We start from the raw sequence: 23,378 nt of genomic DNA, 5'->3' as shown, positions 1-23,378 counted from the left end.
GATGCTTCGTGCGTTGCCACTAACCTGGAGGTGTGGGTATCTTTGATGAATATGGATACTCCCCCTCCTTTCGTGGTTCGGTCCAAGTTTTGGGGCCAGAAAGCATGATATGAGGTAAAACCTGATAGTGCTGGGGTGCTCTCAGGAGCCTTGAACCAGGTTTCAGTCACTGCACAGACATCGATGTTCTCCATACTGAGGAGGGCTTGAGGCGTGCATCTTGAGGTTTAGACTTCCGGCATTGAGCAGCATTACCCTTAGTTTTTTTCCACTTGTGTTTTCTAGGGAGGTAGGTTTGTCATTTGAGCCTTGCCTAAAAAAGGCACTATGGGGTGGCAAGAGCCTTGGCTAATATCCGGAAGCCCAAGGGTGACAGGTGCAAGCCATCCCTTGAAGCAGCGTGGCTTGTCAAGCATGTCATCCCAAGCAGACAGACATTGGATCCCCTTAGAATGACACCAGTAATTAAGCCAATTGTTAAAATTGATCATTTTGTCTTTGTACTGTGGCATCATTCTTGGTGAGGGTAAGATGCTGCTCAGGGTCAGGGTCATACCGGCCTGGGCTACATAATCAGAGAGCTCCTCTATGTCTCTTTTCATGTAGTCCAGGGAGGTACGTCTCAGGTCGTTCACACCTGCATGGACAATGACTGAGTCATATTTGTACTTGCCGTGGAGTGACCTGAGTGCTTGTGTTATGTGGCGGATTCTAGCGCCCGACAGGCAGCTTACTGTGACCTTTTCCTTGTTCAGTCTGGTGAGCAGGATGTCAGTGTGTCTGACTATGGAGTCACCTATTACAAGTGTGTCTGGCATGTTGTTTGGCCTTAAGGGCTGTGACTGTTTAGCACACTGACTTTGTGAACTATGTGTTGCATGTGCTATGTTTTGAGGTGGGGGTCGCTTGGGTGTCTGCTTTGGAGGCCTCTGTTGTTTTGGTAGATTTTTAATCAGCGCCTCCGAGTATGTTTTTGTGTGTTTATGTGTTTGGTTTGCAGTTGTGATAGTTCTATGTGAGACTGGGTTTGTGGTGTGCGTGGTTACCTTCTCCTCCTGACTGGTCTTGCCAGTACTGAGTTGAGAGTGCTCAGCCTCCAGTTTGGCTATATAGTTGCATCTCTCGCATATATTTGTATTTGTTGGGAGGAGGAGAGGGTTGTCTGTGTACATGAGGCAATTGTAACATTGCCTCAAGATTCCCAGAGTCACCAGCTGAACAGGAGAGGACGCCAGCAACTGACCCTTCGACATGCTAGAATAGTGAAAAAGATTGCTGTGTAACTGAGTCAGAAAGGACCTATAGGGAAATGGGTACTCAAGGGAATTTAGGTGAATGAAGTACTTTCTTTTGTTTAAGAGTTCTTTACCTGTATAAAAAATGCTTTAGGAGCAAGTGCTGAGCTGTTCAGATAGAGAATAGGCTGTTTAGATTGCAAGTAGAGCAGTTCTAAGGGAAAAATTGAAGAGCAGACTTTACGGAGGCAGAAATACTTTAAACTTGATTAACCAGTGCTGCCCGATGCTGCTCTATGAGTAACTTCGCGGAAAATCGTGCAAAAGCGTGCAAAAACGGGCTTTATAGCAAGGGGTTGAAAAGAGCCAGGAATTGACCCAAAATGGCCAATAAACTACAAGTTGCTGGGCTGGAACCACTCCTCTAGGGACAAATAGGTTGCTCAGTGCTCCCCACTCCCATTGGTGAACAAAGAAGCTTCCTCTTATCCAAATAAGGATATGGATAGCACAGGAACTAAGACAAAGCCCAGAGATCAGCAAAATCTGAAGACTGGACTATTCTAGTTCAGTAAGGTGGGAAAACAAGGATTTTTTTTTATTTTGTTTTTTCTTTTTTTTACAGAGACAGAAGAAAAAGATACAGTAGCAAACAGTAAATGGTATAAAACGGCTAGCGCACTTGAGTGTGCTAGCCTAACAGTTAAATTAAACAAAAATAACTTTTTAAAGTGCAAACAGTTTACAATCAACACAGGTACAGTATAAACAATATGCAGAGCTGTTTTTTAGGCGAAATGCAGTCGAGATACAGTAATTAAAGCGAAAGCCAGAAAAAATACTTAAAAATCAAGGAAAGGATATATGTGATAGTGAGTAACATCTGCAACAGGGATATGGTACATATAAGGTAGGTGACGTACACATGCATGTCTGTATGAACAGGTGCCAGAGTCAACACAGCCACAGTCTCACAGGGACGCACACACATTGACACACTTGGCAGAGCCAGGAGTACAACTCATCAGTAGTGGGATTGCCACAACACATCACTGTGCAGGCATCACATGCACCACACGGGTCATATGGAGGTAGTAAGGGCAAAGATTATGAGGAGGTGTCAGACACTGGATAGCATGCTTCAGTATCCCCATGGGGGTTGTAGTGAGTGTGGATGTGGTCATACGCACCATACAATACACACACACAAACACACTGGGTGCCAGTACTGACATGCATGGGTGCATGTCTGCACGGGTGTGTGGTGGTCAACTGTGCCAGCAGGCTATACAAGGGTAGTTGATGGGTATACCTTGGCATCAGGCCACATGACAATGGTTTGCATTGTGGCTCAGGGCTGTAGTTTCTCTATTTGTCAATTGGTAGGTTGATTGACTTACCTTGTGGGTGTGCCAGACTTGCAGATGGTGGTGGAGGGCTGCCTATGTCGGATGCACATAGTACACTCCCTATACATGGTTGAGCATAGGTAGTGTCATATTTGGCATCCCTTTTACTGTATGTGTGAGTCAGAGAGAGGTGTCATTCCCTGGGTCCCTACTGAGTCAGTGCATGTGCTATGAGTTGCCTCTATGCCAAGGCCAGGGCATACTGGGAACTCCTCCTTCTGCCTACTGGAACAGGCTCAGGTTGTTCCTCCTCCGGATCACTCTGTGCCTGTGCAGGCCTTGGCATTGGTGGGGGGCTGTGAGGCCCTGCCCCATGCTGTTCCTGCTGCAGATGTTTCCGCAGGATCATATTGTGTAGCATTGCACATACCATAACAATTTGGGTACATGTAGCTGGTGAATGCTGCAGGGCTCCATCGGATGTGTCCAGACACCAGAACCATGACCTGAGCATCCAAAACACATGCTCTATTATATGTCTGGCCTATGTGTGTGCCTCATTATGACATTGTTGTTCAGGTGTGTTTGCATTTCTGACGGGTGTCATCAGCCACGGCTCCAGTGTGTACCCATCATCCCTCACTAGGTGACCGTAGGGGACGTCCCCATTGGCAAATCTCTGGTACAGCTGCATCAGATGCCGTATGTGGGAATCAGCATAGCTTCCAGGGCAGCCAGCAAACACATTCATTATAATGCCATGGGCATCACAAATGACCTGGCAGTTGATGGAGGGGATGCCCCTCCGGTTGATGAAGGCCCTACCCTGCTCACTGGGTGGTGCTTTGATGCATATGTGCATGCAGTCTATAGCACCCACTACCCCAGGGTATTCTGCTGTTTCGTGGAAGAGACGCATATTGCTGGTCAACACCTTATGGGTGTTGAGGAAATATACAATGTTAAGTTGTCAATCTTGCCTTCATTCTTGCTGGATGGGTTCGGAGCCGAACCTCTGCTCCAACTCTGCCTATTACTAAAGCTCGAGAGCTATTTTCACCGCCTTGAGGCTATACTATGTCCCATAATGCTAGGTGTCATATACCTAGATCTCATTTGCCGCTTCAGCTACGAGGTTGCGTTTTCTCCGGCTCCAGGTCGTATTTAAAAATTTTGTATCTACAGTTAGTTTTTCTTAGATATTTTTCTATTTAGTTTATTTAATTACTGTTTAGAGAGTAGCGACTAGGTTTCCCTACCTTTTTTCCACCCTTAAGGTGGACGTGCCTAACCCTCCCTTCAGTAGTCAGTACAGTTTTCCCCTTAATGTGTGTGTGTGTGTGTGTGTGTGTGTGTGTGTGTGTGTGTGTGTGTGTGTGTGTGTGTGTAATTTCTGTCTTCTTTTTACTAGTTAGCTTAACTTAAATTTTTCGTTGAGTGTGTTAGTGTGCTTGTGTAGATTTTTTGTCTCGACCCTGTGGTGTCATGTCCAAAGATACCAAGGTATCGGGATTCAAGAAGTGTGACTCGTGCTGTCAGAAGATATCTCTGACAGATGGTCACACTTCTTGTGTGTACTGTTTGGGCCCTCTGCACCTGCAGGACTCTTGTTCCATCTGTCACGCTTTTAGCCCCAGAGTCCTGCAGGAACACAGAAATAAGCTCATTCTCAGAGGCTTATTAAAGCCTGAAGGTTCTCCGCCCAAGCCTATCTCCAGAAAACCTTCAAAGCCCGCCAAATCGTCGGCTCCATGTTCGGAGTCGGCGCCGAGCGGTCCTCTTTCTGCCTCGTCGGTTCCAGCTGGAACCGATTCATCAAGGCTTCAGTCAGCTCCGGCTTTGGTGTCGGAGCCGTCCCCAAGTTGAAAACGCTCCAGGTCTCCTTCACTGGAGTCGGTTAGATCGGCTCCGAAGTCTCCCTTGCTGTCAGAGCGGAGCCATAGGTCTCACTCCTCCAGGTCTTCCAGGCTTTCGGACCATGACCTCGAGAGGGTAGTCAGCAGGGTTTTAAAGTCGCAGGCGCTGGCCCAGTTATTGCATAGCCCGTCTCAACAGACAGGGGCTACCCCAACGCCTGCTCAAATGTCTCCTCCGACTACTTTGCTGAGTTCGGAGCCGGAGGTCGTTGAGGTTAGTACCATTTGGCCATCGGAACCGATCCCTCCGTCATCGTTTCCTTCGTCGGCTCTGATCCCTTCATTGGCTTCGTCCTTGGAGGGATCCGGGCGTTGAGACTCCCTCGTCGGCTCCGAGGGGGCGAGTGGCATCGGACCCTTGTCCGACCACGTTCTCCCTCTCGGAGCCTCGGGGCAGGTGAATTCGTCCCCAACATCGGCCTCGGAGCCATCCCTCTCGGTGCTGGGAGGAGCTCTCATCTCATCGGAGCTGGGTCCCTCTTCCCTGCTTGACAGGGGCGCCTTTGAGGTCATGAGGAGCGTGCTGGCTCCCATACCGGCGCCATGGTCAGCCTGTTCAGCCCCTCTCTCCACGATGCCTGCTTCGGCCCCTGCCTACCCTCCTGAACCCAAGCGCAGAGAACCGACGCTCCAGGCCGCTCCATTGGGCATTTCTTCCTCTTCGAGGCCTCCCCTGATCCTGCAAAGGAGCCCCCTTGGAAGAGGACATGCAAAAGGAAGCATGTCGACTCCCCTGAGTCAGTAATATCTGACACCGACCTGGATGATTCGGAAGGGTCCCCAAGGTCCCTCTCTGAGGATGTCTCTTTTTCTGACATCCTAGAGATCCTTAAACAGAGGGGGAACTGGTCCGCCCTCAACCTTTCTGAGGATGAGTCGGTGTAACTGGATGCGTTCAGTTCTCACCCTTCCACCTCCTGGGTGCCCCCGCCTTTCGACCCACTCATGGAGGTGGTAGCTAGGAAGGCGTGGACGGCTCTGGATACTATGAAACCAACTCCCTGGAGGCCTACAAAATTTATTACAGCCCAGGCAGACAAGCAGTTTTTCTCCAAGGGCGTCCCCGTTGATGCCATGGTGGTGGCAGCAGCCACTAAGAAGGAGTTGGTTGACCCTTCAGTACCTGTCCATTCTCCTAATAAGGAATCAAGGACAATCAAGCAAAATCAGGATAGCAGAGAATCTTTCTCTGACAAACCCTTCCAGCACCCCTGAGGAGCTGCCCGACTGTCCACCTTCGGAGGCAGTCGGGGGAAGACTTTCACTGTACCCAGAAGCCTGGCATTCCCTTACGCAAGACAGATGGGTACGGTCGATCATATCCGAGGGTTACAGAAACCCCTTTATCCACACCCCGCAACAACCAAAAGGGCCTTTTCCAGATATTCCACTCAGTCTGAGAGATCAAGCAACGTCAGAAATTTCAAAGCTGCTGTCAAAAAGGGCCATCCAGCCAGTCCCAGCAGACCAACAAGGATCCGGAATCTACTCCAAATTCTTTTTGGTACCAAAAAAGACGGGGGACTGGAGACCTATTTTGGATCACAGCAGGCTGAACAAGTCTGTTCAAAGAACGAAGTTCCGGATGGTCACGCTACAGTGCATTCTACCCTTTCTGGGTCAGGACAATTGGATGTGCTCTATAGATCTTCAGGATGCGTACTACTATATCAAAATGAACAGGTGCTCCAGAAGGTTTCTCCGCTTCCGGCTGGGAGCCAGTCACTACCAATTCAGAGCCCTGCCCTTTGGCCTCACCACAGCCCCCAGGGTGTTTACCAAATGCATGGCAGTGGTTGCAGCTCACCTGAGACGACGAGGATTCCAGGTGTTTCCATATTTAGACAACTGGCTCCTTACTGCCACCACCAGGCACCAGCTACTTCAACCCAGGGATTATGCTGTGCAAATGTGCAAAGCGCTAGGCATCTCTATAAACTTCAAAAAGTCTGCCTTGTTGCCCTGTCAGCATATTACCTTCATAGGCGCCGTGTTAAACATGGTAGAGTTGTCAGCAAAACTACCTACACAAAGAGTTTCAGACATTCGCAGCCATGTTCAAATCCTTCTACAGGAGGACAGGGTCCAAGCCCGATTTGTACTGAAAACACTTGGTCTAATGGCAGCAACAATCACCTTGCTCCCCCTAGCTCATTTACATATGCGGCTACTGCAGTGGATGCTTTTTTCCCAATGGTCCTTTCAGCAGCTTCCCATGTCTCACAACATTGTCATCACTCAGTCATGCAAGAGACACCTCTCGTGGTGGATGGTCTCGCCTCAGGTGCTCCTGGGCAGACCTGTTATTCTCCCCCCTCCGGTTGCCACCGTGACAACGGATGCCTCCCAGATCGGGTGGGGGGGGGGGGCATTTTCAGGGCAGGACAGTCCAGGGCACATGGCAACCCTTCGAGTGCCACCTGCACATAAATGTCTTGGAGATGAGCGTGGTACTTTTGGCGTTGCAGGACCTTCAGAACTCTCTACCCACCGGGACGATTGCAATTCAGATGGACAATATGTCTGTAGTGTGGTACATCAACAAGCAGGGCGGAACCAGGTCCTACCCCCTATGTCGGGAACTGCTCAGACTTTGGCAGTGGGCGATCTCTTCTCAACGGTTTCTGGTAGCAACGCATATTCCAGGGAAGTCCAACATCATAGCGGACAGACTGAGCAAGGCCATTCTCATGCCCTACGAGTGGTCTCTCAACCAACTAGTATGGAACAAATACTCAGAAGATGGGGTCAGCCTTGCTGCGACCTTTTCGCAACCCCTCAAAACAGCAAGTGTCAGGATTTCTTCACCATCTTTCCTCTTCCGGGTCTCCCTCCCAGAGACGCTCTAGTCCACGATTGGCCCCGGGGTCTCCTATATGCTTCCCCCCTTTTCCCTTAAGTACCCAGTTAGTCCAGAAAGCAACTGCCTTGAGATCCAGGATGATCCTCATTGCCTCTTACTGGCCCCAACAAGTCTGGTTTCCGTTCCTGCAACGTCATCTACTAGAGCAGCCCTGGCATCTGGACCCAGTGCCAGACCTTCTGACCCATCAATCGGGCAGGCTGCACCAATCCCTTCCATCTCTCAACCTCACAGCTTGGTTGCTCCACTTCCAACCCTAGCCAGGCTTCCCTTAATTTCTCAGTCAGTACGTGATATCATCCTTGCCTCTCACAAGTCTAACACCAGAAGGACGTATGCTAGTAAATGGAAGCGTTTCTCTATTTGGGCAAGGAAAAATCAAGTGGACCCTTTCACAGCTCCTGTCCAAACAGTTCTAGAGTTTTTGGCGGAACTTTTCCAAACGGGCTCTTCCTCAGCCACTATCAGGGTCCAGTTGGCGGCTATTGCAAATTTCCATGTTGGCTTGTCAGAGACCAGTATTATGTCCCACAAGCTTTGCAAAGCCTTTCTAAAAGGAACCCTATTACTTAGGCCCCCGGTTAAAGACCTTCCTCCACCGTGGGATCTAAATTTGGTACTGTCTTCTTTAATTCTGCCTCCCTTTGAGCCAGCTGCTTCCTGCTCGTTAAAACTGCTCTCATGGAAAACACTTTTCTTGGTAGCTATTACCACAGCGAGAAGGGTTTTGGAACTACAAGCTCTCTCTGTGCACCCCCCTTATCTTGTTTTTTCACAAAGATAGAGTGTCTCTTAGGACTAATCCTTCCTTTTTACCTAAGGTACTCTCTGAAAAAAATCTTAATCAGACTATTGATCTCCCAGTCTTCTTCCCAAATTATACTGATAGAGCTGAGAGAAGACTACATTGTTTAGATGTCCACCGTCAACTACGTTTCTATCTTGATAGAACAAAACAATTGAGAAAATCAGAGCAGCTCTTCCTGTCTTACGTGGAAGGAAAGCAAGCCTTCCAGTTTCTAAAGTAACCTTGTCCAGATGGTTGACCTCTCTTATCACGTTAATCTATCAATTGAGGCATAAGGAGCCCCCTACCAAGCCTAGAGCTCATTCAACCAGAGCATTAGCTTCCTCGGTAGCTTTTCAAGCAAGGTTACCCATGGATTCTATTTGTGCAGCAGCCACATGGGCCTCCCCCCATACCTTCATTTCTCATTACAAACTGGACATCGCCTCCAGAAGTCGGGCTGAGTTTGGTTCCACTGTACTCAAGAGTCTGTTCCATTGAGCCACCCAGGACTAAGGTGCTAGGGATGCTGTCCCATCCAGCAAGAATGAAGGCGAGATTGACAACTTAACATTGAGAAGTTATGTACTTACCATAACGTTCCATGTTAGTTGTCTTCTTCTCGCCTTCTTTCTTGCGTCCCACCCTCCATCCCCCTTGCCTGGAAAGACCTAGAGTATCTTGTGAGATATCTTTTGTCACCAGAGTTATCTTCTCAGCTAGCTCTCTTGCTCCCCTTTTGGTAGCCCTTGTAAGAGATATATGTAGAAGAGCTTATTTTTGCATATTTTAGATAGATTTACCCTTTTTTTGTGGTGGGACATGTATGTCCATAGTGTTAGCTATCAAACGAGATCTGGGTATATGACGCCTTGCATTATGGGACATAGTATAGCTTTGAGCCGGCGAAAATAGCTCTCGAGCTTTAGTAATAGGCCGAGTTGGAGCCGAGGTTCGGCTCTGAACCCATCCAGCAAGAAAGAAGGCGAGAAGAAGACAACTAACATGGAACGTTATGGTAGGTACATAACTTCTCATTCTCACTGGCATGTGCTGACATGGCATCCAGGAACTGGTGGAATACTCTGGATGCTGATGCCTGTGAGATCCCCATGATATCCCCAGTTGTGCTTTGGGAGGTACCTGTGGCTAGGATACCTAGGCATACACATACCTTGGTATCCACTGGGATGGGTTCCCCTCGGTCAGTTTGGTGTGTCAGGTGTGGCCGGCACAGCTCAACAATTTGCTGTAGTAGTTCTCTGTCCATCCTATAGTGCTGCACTATCTTCAGCTCATGTAGCCCCTGGTAGGTTACCCTGGGTCTGTACACTCTTCTCTGTCTCGTCACTGTGGGTTGTTTGGCAGCATTCACATCTTCACCACCCTCAGCCTCTTGCACATGTTGTTCTATATTGCCTGCTGCAGCCCTTCTCATTTTGTAGATTTGTTTGTTAAAATTTCCCTGATTGTATACACCGGTGGTATAGAGTGTGGGAAAAAACAGGGGGGAAGGTGTTTGCTTTTAGTTTATAGTAGTGTTCTAAGCTCGGCTGGTCTGCTGTCTGTGTAATTGACTGATTCTGATACATTTCACCTGCCAGCTAAGCTAGTTCTCCTTGATTACCTTCCTACTGCTGTTTTCCCTTCCCATTGCCTTTCTGTTTGAGCCTGGGGGTGCGCCGCACAAACAGACTGCTCAAATGTGGACACTGCTGCTATTTCCTGGCTTAAGTTTTTTTTTCTTCCTATAAAACCCAGTGTGCGGTGTGCACAGCCGCTTAGGCTTTCTAAAGAGTGCTAGGCAGGTTTAGACACACCCCCTAGCCTAGCTGTGCTTAGCTAGGAGCAATCCCGAGCCACAGGGCTCCAGTCCGCTTACAGTATGCCTGAGCTCCCCCCATGATGTCAACTATATCCTAGTCTTGCACCCAGCTATTCATACTCTTACACTGTTGAGACCTGCCTCACATGCTGGGGAAAATTGGGATTCACTATCCTTCCCCTCATTTGCATAGGACTGCCTGCTAATGCATAGTTACATGTCTCACACTGAGCCTCCCGTCTTAGCAACCATTACTCACTGGCCAGGTTGTCTTCTGCGTGCCATTGACTTTCATGGCAGAATACTGATTTTAGTTAGAATGCTTATTTTAGGTTTATTTTATTATTTTTCCCCTGATCCCATTTGCGCGCCGCTGTCCTATGCTTAAACAGCTGAGATCGGCGAAAAAAAAAAATAAAAGTTTTTTTTTTTTATTGTTTGCAATGCCAATGGCCTTATACTTGGCCATTGGCATGCTTCCTCAATGATATTTATTTGGAGTTGTCATAGCTCCGTTTCGGATTTTGCAGAAGTGTACTCCGCTACTAACCGAGTACATTTCTGCAGATAGCACAAGTCTTGCACGGATTATTGCAAGCTTCCTGGATTGCAAAATCACCTCATTTGCATAAATTTCTCCTGCAAATGAGGTGATTTGCATACCAGGGCTTAGTCCGTGCATGATTAGTGCAAAAGCTCTCGTGCACACCCCTGCAGGCTGTTCCTGGATCGCACGGCAGACATATTGCCTGCTAGAGCTCCTACACTAATCATGCACACCGTGCAGGATATAGAGAATCCAGGGGTATATATGTGTGTGTGTGTGTGTGTGTGTGTGTGTGTGTGTGTGTGTCTGTGTGTGTATGTATATATATATATATATATATATATATATATATATATATATATATACATGTGTGTGTGTGTGTCTGTATGTGTGTATATATATATATATATATATTTATATATATATATATATATATATAAATATATATATATATATATATATATATATATTTATATATATATATATATATATATATATATATATATATATATATATATATATATATATATATATATATATATATATATATATATATATATATATATATATATATATATATATATATATATATATATATATATATATATATATATATATATATATATATATATATATATATATATATATATACATACATATATATATATATATATATATATATATATATATATATATATATATATATATATATATATATGCATACATACATATATATATATATATATATATGTATACATACATATATATATATATATATATATATATATATATACATATTACAAACCACACACACACACACACACACATATATATATATATATATATACATATACACACACACACACACACACATATATATATATATATATATATATATATATATATATATATATATATATAGTGGATATAAAAAGTTTACACACCCCTGTTAAAAATGCCAGGATGTAATGGGATCCTATCTCGCCTACATTCATAACTGATGGGTTCGGAGCCGATCCGTCGGCTCCGCCACTATACACTAGAACGAAGTCTCTCATTGGCTGGGCTACCCCTTATCCCATAATGCACCACCCCTGCTTCCCCAGATCTCGTTTGCCGCTTTTCAAGCCGGACGTGGTCTCGACTTGGCTGGAGCTAAGTGATTTTTCTTGACCTTTGGGTCGTTTTTGACTAGGGGTTCTGTCAGTATTTCAACAAACAGCTGTTTTAACAGCTTTGTGAGCGTTTGTGTTTAGTTTCGTGAAATTTTAATTTTTAGTCTTTCTAGTTCGCGCTACTTGTGTACCGAGCAAGGCCCGTTTAAGTTAGAGGGCTCTTGCCCTTATTGTATGCTTATCTTTTGTTTTTCTTGTTGTGGTGTGACTGAATTAGTTTCGGGCTAAGCCCGTTTAAGTTAGAGGGCTTTAGCCCATTTTTCCAGTTATTCCTTTTGGCCTTATTGTAAGTTACCTGTATTTTTCTTGTCAGTATGTCCAAGGAACAAAAGTCTGGTTTCAAAAAAATGTGCAAAATGTAATTATAAGATGTCTATTACGGACAGCCATGCTGTCTGCGTGTACTGTTTAGGGCCCAAACATTTACAAGATACCTGTAGTGTGTGTCATGCTTTCTCTTCCAGGGTTCTCCAGGAGAGAAAAAACAAATTGATTCTAAGGGGTCTGATTAAGCCTTCCTTTGAAGAAGCTTTAGCTTCTTCACCAGCTTCCAAAAAGAAGAGATCGTCGGCTCCGACCAGTCCGTCGGACCCGACTCCTAAGAAGCATAGATCGTCGGCTCCGACCAGTCCGTCGGACCCGACAACTAAGAAACAAGGCTCGACGTCTTCTTCCTCGGCTCCAATGACTTCGGAGCTGATGGCTGAAGGGTCTGCCTCGGTGCTTCTCCCCTCGGCTCCATTGGTTTCGGAGCCGCAGGTGAGTGCATCGAGAGGCCAATCACCTTCCTCGGCTCCCTTGATCTCGGAGCCGTTGGAGGTGTGCAGCTCAGACTCTTCCCCCTCGGCTACGGAGCCTCCTTCGGCGCCGACAGTGTTGCAGCCGGTCCCAGTCTTGGCTCCGATAGTGCTGGAACCTTTTCGGAGCCGGTCCCCTGCTTTATCGGAGCCGAGGCAGAAGTCTTCTCGGCCCCAATCTGTTTCCTACAAATCCTCTAGGTTATCTGATTCGGATTTGGATAGGGTTATCCAGAGGCTGTTCCAGTCCCCAGCCTTTACTAAAATGATCTCGGCTCTGGCCCACGCGGCTTCGGAGCAGACTCCACCTCCCATACACTTGATTCCTCCTCCGACCCCCTTGGAGCCGTTGGAGTTGGTGCAGGTAGAACGGAGCGGAATCGTCCAGTCGGAGCAGGGACCCCCTCGGAGTTTTTCTGCTCTGACTTTCATTCCTACCCTGTCCTCGGTGTCAGGGTTTGGTACCGGGTCTTCCTCGGCGGGGGCCGAGGGCAACACTGTAGAGCTCGCCTCTTCAATGCCCAGTCTTCCCCTCGGAGCATCTGCCGCGGGCATTCCCAGTACCTCCGTGGTCCCTCAGCAAGTGCCCTCCGCGGAGTCTGGAGGGCCTGTTTTTGAGGCCATGAGGAGTGCGCTGGCCATGACCTTGCCGGTTCAGCAGGTTTCTACCTCTCCATCCCAAGTTCTGGGCACTGGTGCCTCCGGAGACATTCTTTCCCACGACAATGGGGCCCCAGGGCCTGAGGATACCCCCTTGGGGGGTTCCCTTCTTCCGGGGCGTCCTTCTGAGTCTGCTTCGGATGAACCCCCAAGGAAGAAACTGTGTAAGAGGAAGCACGTTGATTCCCAAGATGAATCCGTCACTTCAGATACTGACCTTGAGGATGCGGAGGGGTCCCCTAAATCGTCCTCTGATGACGTCTCTTTCTCGGATATCCTTGAGATTTTGAGACAGAGAGGCGATTGGCAATCCAAAGACCCTACCGCTGAGGAGTCAGTTTTCCTCAAGGCCTTCGGGGCCCAGCCCTCCTCCTTCTGGGTGTCTCCACCCTTCGATGAGCTATTGGACCGACTCTCTCGGAGGGTGTGGGAACATCCTGACATGGCGGAACCGGTGCCTGCCAGGCCCAATAAGTTCCTTTCAGATCCCCTCCAGAAGGAATTCCTTACTAAGGGCGTTGCAGTTGATGCTATGGTGGTGGCATCTGCCACTCAGCAGGACGTGACAGAGGCTTTGACGTCTATTCATCCTCCTAATAAGGATTCTAGGAGCATGGATAGGTACGGGAAGCGTACCCTTTCTTCAGCGACCTTTACCATGCGGTCGCTGAACTATCTTTGTCACTTTACAAGGCTCCAAAGGGACCTCCTCAAGGAGTTACGAGAGTCCCTTGCGGGTAACCTTCCTGAGGCGTTAGCACAGACTGTAGGCGCCCAGATGACTACCCTAACTTCCATTGTTAACTCGTCCATGAGGCTCATTTCCTATGCAGCCGAGGGGGCGAGTAGAGCAGCGGGCACAGGAGTGGCTCTTAGGAGACAAGCCTGGCTACGCTTGTGTCCATTCGCAGAGGCCTTTAAGTCTTCCTTCGCCGATGCCCCCTTTGATGGGTCTTCCTTGTTTGGACCCAAGGTGAAGGACACGCTTACTTGGTGCGAGCAGGAGGGAAAGACCTTGACTGCCGTTGGGGCCCGTTTTTCCGCTCCCTCTAGACCTTATCCCAAGGGCCAGAGAGGAGGGAAAATGTGGTTCAAAAAAGCCCAAAAGGTTTTCTCTACTCCACTGAGTGATCCCCCCTCCAGAGGCGGGGGGGGGGGAATTCAGGAAGATGCCACCCTAGAGGTGGCAGAGGCCCCCGTAACTCTGGAGACCGCGACTCCTTTTGTGGTTCCTCCTATCCTCAACGTCCCTAGGATGTGGCCTGGCTGTGCTTCTCCGGAGCCGGTCTGGGGTCGTTTTGCGAAACACCCACAGGCTTGGGAATCGATAACCAAGGATCAGTGGGTGCTTCGCATTGTAACCGGAGGTTACCTCATCCCCTTTTTCAAGCCCCCTCCTCCTACAAGGAGAATCCCGGACATGCCACCCAGTCAACGGGATCTGGCAGCCGTAGAAGTTTCAAAGCTGCTAAGCAAAGGGGTCATCCAGCCTGTCCCCGCCGACCAGATCGGATCAGGAACTTACTCAAGATTATTTTTGGTGCCAAAAAAGACAGGGGACGTAAGGCCCATTTTGGACCTCAGCCTTTTGAATCATTTTGTGAAGAAGTCCAAGTTCCGGATGGTCACCCTTCAGTCCATTCTCCCGTTATTGGAGAAGGATGTCTGGATGTGCTCCATAGACCTCAAGGACGCTTACTATCACATATTGATATGTCAGGAGTCCAGGAGTTATTTACGCTTCCGCCTAGGAACCAGTCATTTCCAGTTTCGTGCACTGCCCTTTGGTCTCACCACAGCCCCCAGGGTGTTTACCAAGTGTCTGGCAGTGGTGACAGCTCACTTGAGAAGTCTCGGATTCCAGGTGTTTCCCTATCTCGACGACTGGCTCCTCACTGCCACCTCCAAGCATCTACTGATTCGAGCGCTGACGGCCACAGTAACCTTGGGTCTCACGCTAGGAATCACTTTCAATTGGAAAAAATCTGTGCTGCGTCCATCTCAGCATATCACCTTTATAGGCGCAGAGTTAGACACAAAAAGGATGCGGGCATTTTTGCCATCATTAAGAATTCGGGTTCTACAATCACAGATTCTAAATTTGTTACCCAAATCTCGAGTTCCTGCCAGACAGATTCTTCAGTTATTGGGTTCGATGGCTGCAACTATCCTCCTAGTACCGTTAGCCAGGCTGCACATGCAGGTGCTGCAATGGCTATTATTGGTTCAATAGTCATACCAAGAACTCCCCCTGAACCACCTAGTTCTGATTACGGACAGTTGTCGTCGGGACCTCCGTTGGTGGCTACGTCGGTCCAACCTGGACCGGGGGCGTCTTTTCGCCCTTCAGCCCCCTGTTGCCACAGTGACCACGGACGCCTCCCAGATAGGGTGGGGGGGGTCATTATCTGGACAGGTCTGTCCAAGGCACTTGGCAGGATCAAGCGCACCTTCACATCAATATCCTGGAAATGAGAGCGGTGCTTCTGGTTTTACAAGCACTTCATCATGCTCTCCCCCAAGGTACTATTGCGATTCTATCCGACAACATGTCGGTAGTTTGGCACATAAACAAGCAGGGCGGAACCAGGTCCTACCCCCTTTGCAGGGAGACCATGAGAGTATGGCGCTGGGCCATAGCCTCTCGACGTTTCTTAGTAGCCACGCACATTCCGGGAAAAGCCAATGTGATTGCAGACAGGCTCAGCAGGACTCTCCTGTTGCCCCACGAGTGGTCCCTCAACAACAGAGTGGCTGTGCAGATCTTCGCCGAATGGGGCCTCCCTTGTTGCGACTTGTTCGCCAGCCCCAACAATGCGAAGTGCAGAGAGTTCTTCACTCTGACACCCTCTCAGGGACAGTCTTCCAGGGACGCTCTAGCCCACAATTGGCCCCCGGGTCTGCTGTATGCCTTCCCCCGATTCCCCTTCTCCCGAGGGTGATTCAGAAGGCTCTTCATGTCGGGTGCCACATGATTTTGGTCGCCCCACATTTGCCCCGTCAGGTTTGGTTCCCATTTCTTCAGAAGTATATGGTACAGGGCCCTTGGATTCTGGACCCAGTGCCGGATCTGTTATCCAGTCCATCGGGACTCTCTCATCCGTCCCTCCGGTCGCTGCGACTGGATGCTTAGTTACTCCACTTCCATCCTTAGTTAGAGATCTTTCTCTTTCTTCGGAAGTGATGCACATCTTGTCTTCTTCCCACAAGCCATCTACCGTTAAGCTGTATTCCAGCAAATGGAAAAGTTTTTTTTGTTGGACCCAGCAGCGAGGCATTGATCCTCTTACGGCCCCAGTTCCGCAGGTCTTGGAATTTCTAGCTTCATTGTTTCATTCTGGCTCTTCAGTCTCCACACTTAAAGTTCAACTGGCGGCTATATCTAATTTTCATGTTGCTATAGAGCCTTCTTTAATGGCTAACAGACTTTGCAAGTCCTTTCTTAAGGGAGCCTGGCTCCTCAGGCCTCCTATGGCTCATCCCGTGCCCCCTTGGGACTTAAATTTGGTTCTGACCTCCTTAACTGCCCGTCCCTTTGAGCCGGCAGCCACTTGTGATATAAAATTCCTGTCGTGGAAAACTGCTTTTCTAGTGGCAATAACTTCTGCTAAGCGTGTTTCAGAGCTTCAGGCTCTCTGTTCTTCCCCTCCTTATTTGATCTTTCACAAAGACAGAGTTTCCCTTAGATTGAATCCATCCTTTTTGCCTAAGGTAGCATCCCCTTTATGCATTCAGCAATCATTGGAGCTCCCAGTGTTCTTTCCAAATTTTTCTAATAGAGCAGAATATACCTTCCACCAGTTGGATGTTCACAGGCAACTGCGTTTTTACTTGGATAGGACCACTCAGACTCGAAAATCTGACCAACTGTTTGTGTCCTTTGTGGAGAATAGGTTAGGTCTTCCAGTTGCCAAAGCCACAATTGCCAAATGGATTAAGGATTGCATCTCTTTCATTTATTCCCAGTCAGGCAGAGAGTTGCCTTTCCCAATCAAAGCTCATTCTACCAGGGCTATGGTCACCTCTGTAGCTTTTCATTCCAAAGTTTCAATAGATGATATTTGTGCGGCTGCTACTTGGTCTTCTCCACACACCTTCATTTCTCATTACAAGCTTGATGTGGCTTCCCGAGGCAGAGCTTCATTTGGTTCCGCAGTTCTCAGGAGTGTGTTCCAGTGAGCCACCCGGGGTTTTCAGGTGCTAGGGACGCTGTCCCATCAGTTATGAATGTAGGCGAGATAGGATCCCATTACATCTTTTAGTTATGTACTTACCATAACTTTGGATGTATGGGATCCATCTCGCCTACATTCATACATACCCACCCTCCTTCCCCCTACCTTTTGGATTTGGAGGAAACATTGGTCTTGCTGAGCTCTCCTCTGGAAGGGCTCTAGTTGGTTACAGTTATTGGTATGTGTTCTGTACCTGTATGTATGTATGAAAGCGAACAAACAAGATCTGGGGAAGCAGGGGTGGTACATTATGGGATAAGGGGTAGCCCAGCCAATGAGAGACTTTGTTCTAGTGTATAGTGGCCGAGTCGGAGCCGAGAACCCATCAGTTATGAATGTAGGCGAGATGGATCCCATACATCCAAAGTTATGGTAAGTACATAACTAAAAGTTTTTGTGATATAAAAAAATGAGGCCACAATAAATCATTTCAAAACTTTTCCCACGTTAGGGGAAAAATATAAGAAATAAAAAATGTACAATACGCTAGTTGCATGTGTGCACACGCTTAAATTAATACTTTGTTGTGTGTGCACACCTTTAAACTAATACCTTTTGATTTAATTGCAACATACAGTCTTCTTGGGTAGGAGTTTATCAGCAAGGCACATCTTAACTTGGCAATATTTGCCCGCTCTTCCTTACAAAAGTGCTCCAAATCTGTCAGATTGCAAGGGCACCTCTTCAGCACAACCCTCTTCAGGTCACCTCACAGATTTTCTATTGGATTTACATCTGGGCTCTGGGTGGGCCATTCCAAAACTTAAATTTTCTTCTGGTGAAGCCATTCTTTTGTTGATTTGGATGTATTTCTGGGGTCATTGTTGTGTTGAAAGGTGAAATTCCTGTCCATCATAAGCTTTCTAGCAGACAACTGAATGTTTGGGGTCAAAAGTGACTGGTATTTGGAACTGTTCATAATTCCCTCCACCTTGACTAAAGCCCCAGTTCCAGCTGAAGAAAAGCAACCCCAAAGCATGATACTGCCACCACCATGCTTCACTGTGGGGATTTTGTTCTTTTGGTGATACAAAGTGTTGTTTTTGTGCCAAACATACATTTTAGAATTGTCTCCAGAAAGTTCAACCTTGGTCTCATCAGACCATAATACATTTTCCCACATACTTTTGGGAGACTTGATGTATTGTTTTACAAATTTTAGTTGGGCCTGGATGTTTTTTCTGTGTAAGAAAAGGCTTTTGTCTTGCAACCCTACCCCATAGTCCAGACATGTGGAGAATATGGGAGATTGTTGTCACATGTAGTACACAACCAGAGCTTGCCAGAATTCCTGCAGCTGCTTCAGTGTTATTGTAGGTCTCTTGGCAACCTCCCTGAGCAGTTTTCATCTTGTCTTTTCATCAATTTTGGAGGGAAGTCCAGTTCTTCGTAATGTCACTGTTGTCCCATATTTTCTCCACTTTTTGATGACTGTCTTTACTGTGTTCCATGGTATATCCAATGCTATGGAAATTTTTTTTGTACCCTTCTCCTAACTGATACCTTTCAACAATGAGATCCCTTTGATGCTTTGTCAGCTCTCTGCAAACCATGGCTTTTGCTATAGCAGGCAACTGAGTAAATGTCAGGAAAATCCTACTAGGACAGCTGAACTTTATTTGGGGTTAATCAGAGTCTCTCTAACTGAAGGCAGGTGTGTACCCAAGAAGACTGAATGCTGTAATTAAATCAAAAGTTGCTTCAACAAAGTATTAGTTTAAGGGTGTGCACACACAACAAAGTATTAGTTTAAGGGTGTGCACACTTATGCAACCAACTCTTTGTACATCTTTTTTATATTTTTATATTTTTCCCCTAACAGATTTGCTTGTTTTTCAATTGAATTGTACAGGTCATAGGTCACATTAAAGGTGTGGAAAGTTTTGAAATGATTTATTGTGGTCTCATTTTTTATATCACAAAAACATGACATTTTAACAGGGGTGTGTAAACTTTTTATAATCTATATATATATATATATATATATATATATATATATATATATATATATATATATATATATATATATATATATATATATATTTTTTTTTGCCAGGTTGTGCATATTGATTTTTGTTCATCTAGCATTATTCTCTTTTTAGGGCTGTATCCTCCCTCTTTCACTTGGCATGATAGCTCTGAAGGGTTTGGCACTCACACCACAGATTTTATTCAGTTCTGGTCAGATTGTCACCAGTCTGGGTGCTTGGAAGCTGTCAGGTTGCAATATCCTGTGTAGGATATAACATACAGGTAAGGTTACTACAGCAGTAGTCATTCAAACATCTACTGTTATGGCAAGTTTGTTTAACACAACTGTACTAACTTCAAGGAAATGTCACCATAACACTAAAGCTGCCCACTAGCTCCCTTCTAAGAAGGGCTTATGTCATTTTACTGTAATGTTTTATTGGACTGCTACACAGTTGCAATTTATGGTTACAATGATGTTTTTTATACAAAGAACAATAGCTTACCATGTTCAAAAGTCCTTTTGAGGACCAAAAAGGGCTGAAGAAAGGTCAAGGTTCCATGGAACACCTGTATAAGACTAGCAGCAGGCTTTGAAAGACAAAGGCTGGGTGAGGAGACACATAAGGTGGATGAAACCAAATTATTTTTTAATGTAATAGTGACTTCTACTGCAAGATCTACTGTTATAGTAAATATTTTACACCTATCTGTACTTTCTATATAGTTTTTGTTGGTTAGCTATTCACAGTATGTTGCTTTGACAAATGCCAGTGCTTTCTGGCTTAGTAATTGTTCAAGATTATCCTTAACATCTATAAATTATATTTTGGGGGGTTATTTGGTTGGCTACCAACTTCTTCAGTGGCATCCATTTGAATGAGTCTAGTGGATCAAAAAGACAGTTGAACTATGGTAGAATGTAGTTTGCTGTGGTGTTTACTCATAGTTTCTTGAATTGAAGAGGGTAGTTCCAGACTTTTTCTGCATGGGAGTATACTGGGGCTCAGTTGCTGTTTTCATTAATTGGCTTTGACTAAATAGGTAATACTAAAAGGATTGGCGGTCATTGATAATTATTTGTACCGTATTCCTTTTCTGTGACTGATTCAGATTTCAACAATTAATTTAAATAATTATTGTCATCATTTGTTTTATTTTTTGAGCCACGCCTCATAAGACCCCAGCCAAGAGAGGTGTATCTGAAGGCAAGAAATCTCCCACAGCTTCTGCTTCACCATCAAAGGGAATATCTTTCAAGTTTAAATCCAGGCTATTTAAGGTAATCTTACTGTTTCTTCTTTTCTTAAATATGAAAATGAATAACAAACAACCTTCCTCTAGTTCTCATTTTGCCCCAAAATGAATGCTGAATACACAGTAAACATTGCAACAAACTGCTAATGTGTACACAAATTAAATAATAAATGAATGACTAGCATGGTTACCTCATGCTGAGCAGCTACATGTTTGTAATAAAATCTCTTGTGATATAGTTTTTCGATTTTACCAAACATTACAGCTGAATTTTTGCAAACAGATTAAAACAAAAAGTTGAGTCTTTTTCAGGTTTACTTATCTCCTGATGTTAAGTTGTCTATCTCGCCTTCATTCTTGCTGGATGGGGGGTTCGGAGCCGACCTCGGCTCCGACTCGGCCACTCTAAAAGCTCGAGAGTTGGTTCCACCGGCTCGAGGCTCCCCTTATATCCCACAATGCTAGGCGTGAGTTACCTCAGATCTCGTTTGCCGCTACAGCGATCGAGGTGTTGGTTTTCTACCGGCTTCTTGGTAAGCAAACTTTCAGTAAAGTTAGGATACTTAAACCCCTTTATTTTTAATTTTAACTACATTTTCCCTTAGTTTAGTGGAATTCTACCCCTTTTTTCACAAAAATCCCATTTCTTCCCCATAAGAACTTAAAAGTTCTCCCTCGGGCCTTCAGGCCTTTCTTCCATTCCCTAGTGGTGTGTGTGTGTTGCTTCTCTTAATTAAAACATTTTGATAGTTGTTTTATTTTTGAGTTTTAAAAAATAAGATAAGGTGTAATCAGTGTGTTTGACTGAGTGTGTGTGGTTACACTTTCTTGTTCTAAGATGTCTAAAGACACAAAGGTCTCAGGCTTCAAGAAGTGTGATGCGTGCTGTCAGAAAATGTCTCTGACAGACGGTCACACTTCTTGTGTTTACTGCCTGGGGCCTTTGCACCTGCAGGACTCCTGTGCTGTATGCCACGGCTTCAGTCCCAGGGTCCTGCAGGAAAGAAAGAACAAATTGATCCTAAGGGGTCTACTTAAGCCTGAGGATTCCCTCTCTGTCTCTGGGAAGCCCTCCAAGGCTTCTAGGTCCTCGGCTCCAGCTACTGAGCCGAGATCTAAGGCTACTAAACCTACGTCTGCATCGGCTCCGGCTGGAGCCGATGAGTCTACAGCTTCTGTGGTTCCCTCGGCTCTGGCTGGAGCCGAGGTATTAAATTCCTGTCGGCTCCGACCAGACCTTCGGAGCCGACATCTAGGAAGAGATCTAGGTCACCATCCCTTGGCTCCGTTCATTCGGCTCCAGCATCTCCTCTGCTGTCTGAACGGAGCCATAAATCTCACTCCTCTAGGTCATCGAGGCTGTCGGATCATGACCTTCAGAGGGTAGTGAGTCGACTTCTTAAGTCCGAGGCACTGGCCCAAATGCTTCAGAGCCCGACTCATCAGTTGATGCCTGCCCCTGTCCATCAATATGTTCCTCCTCCGACTCCATTGAGCTCGGAGCCGGGGCGTTTCGGAACCGAGACTGTGGTAGCGCCGGAGCCGATACAGATGTCTTCGGCTCCGTCGTCGGCTCCGATTTCTTCTTTCGAAGAATCTCGGCGCCGGACTTCCCTCGTCGGCTCCGAGGGGGTGAGTGGCATCGGACCCTTGTCCGACCCCGCTCTTCCTCTCGGAGCTTCGGCGCTGGTGAGTTCGGCTCCGACATCGGCCTCGGAGCCATCACTGTCGGTGCCGAGGGAGGTTCTCAGCTTCTCGGAGCGGGGACCTCTGGCTCTGCCTGACAGGGGTGCGTTCGAGGTCATGCGGAGTGTGTTAGAACCTGGCTCTACTCCACAGTCGGCTCCGTCTGCCCCTCCCTCTACGGTGCCTCAGGTCAAGTCGACTCACTCCCTCGTCCCGGACCGCAGAGAGCCAGCTCCTCAGGAACCCCCTGTGGGGATCTCATCCTCTTCCGAGGCCTCTCCTGATTTGGCAGAAGAGCCCCCTCGGAAGAGAAAGTGTAAGAGGAAACACATTGACTCACCTGAGTCCGTCACCTCTGACACAGATTTAGAGGATTCGAGGGTTCCCCGTTCCCCTTCTGAAGATGTCTCTTTTGCAGACATTCTAGAAATCCTCAAACAGAGGGGAAATTGGCCAGCCCTCAACCCTTCGGAGGATGAATCTGTGTACCTTGAGGTGTTTGGCTCTCGTCCTTCCACCTCCTGGGTGTCTCCCCCCTTTGACCCCCTCATGCAGGTGGTAGCTAAAAAGGCATGGACGGCTCCTGATTCAGTGGACCCCACTCCCAGGAGACCCTCAAAATTCATAACGGCACCAGCAGACAAACAGTTCTTGACAAAAGGAGTTTCTGTGGATGCTATGGTGGTTGCTGCTGCCACTAAGAAGGAACTAGCTGATCCTTCAGTACCTGTCCATCCACCTAACAAGGAATCTAGGTCCATGGACAGGTACGGGAAGCGGATGTTCTCGTCAGCGACATTTGCTATGCGTTCGCTGAACTACCTATGCCATTTTACTCGTCTTCAAAGGGACTTGATCAAAGAAGCGAGTGACATGTTGAAGGATCCTACAGCTGCGGGTTTTCAAGATAAGATGAACACTCAGCTGGCTACCCTGAACTCCATAGTCAACTCCTCCATGCGCCTCCTTTCTTATGCGGCTGATGGAGCGAGCAGGGCCGCAGGGACAGGTGTGGCCTTACGTAGGCATGCCTGGATGCGGCTATGCAATTTTGCGGACCCCTTTAAAACGTCTT

At 46.8% G+C, this 23,378-nt stretch overlaps 1 protein-coding gene across 1 annotated transcript in view; it reads left to right on the top strand.

The window, feature by feature from the left end:
- Window positions 1-23,378, top strand: part of LOC122811050 — a 746,005-nt gene that overhangs the window by 158,928 nt on the left and 563,699 nt on the right. Inside the window, exon 4 of the mRNA XM_044082592.1 lies at window positions 20,527-20,642. Coding sequence (XP_043938527.1) covers window positions 20,527-20,642 — 116 coding nt within the window. The remainder of the gene's footprint in view (window positions 1-20,526; window positions 20,643-23,378) is intronic.

The sequence above is a fragment of the Protopterus annectens genome, chromosome 9.part0 (assembly GCF_019279795.1).
Source record: "Protopterus annectens isolate FY-2018-M chromosome 9.part0, PAN1.0, whole genome shotgun sequence".
Classification (NCBI taxonomy): Eukaryota; Metazoa; Chordata; order Ceratodontiformes; family Protopteridae; genus Protopterus; species Protopterus annectens.
The sequence above is the reverse complement of the archived record's forward strand: the minus strand, read 5'-3'. Positions and strand labels throughout refer to the sequence as shown.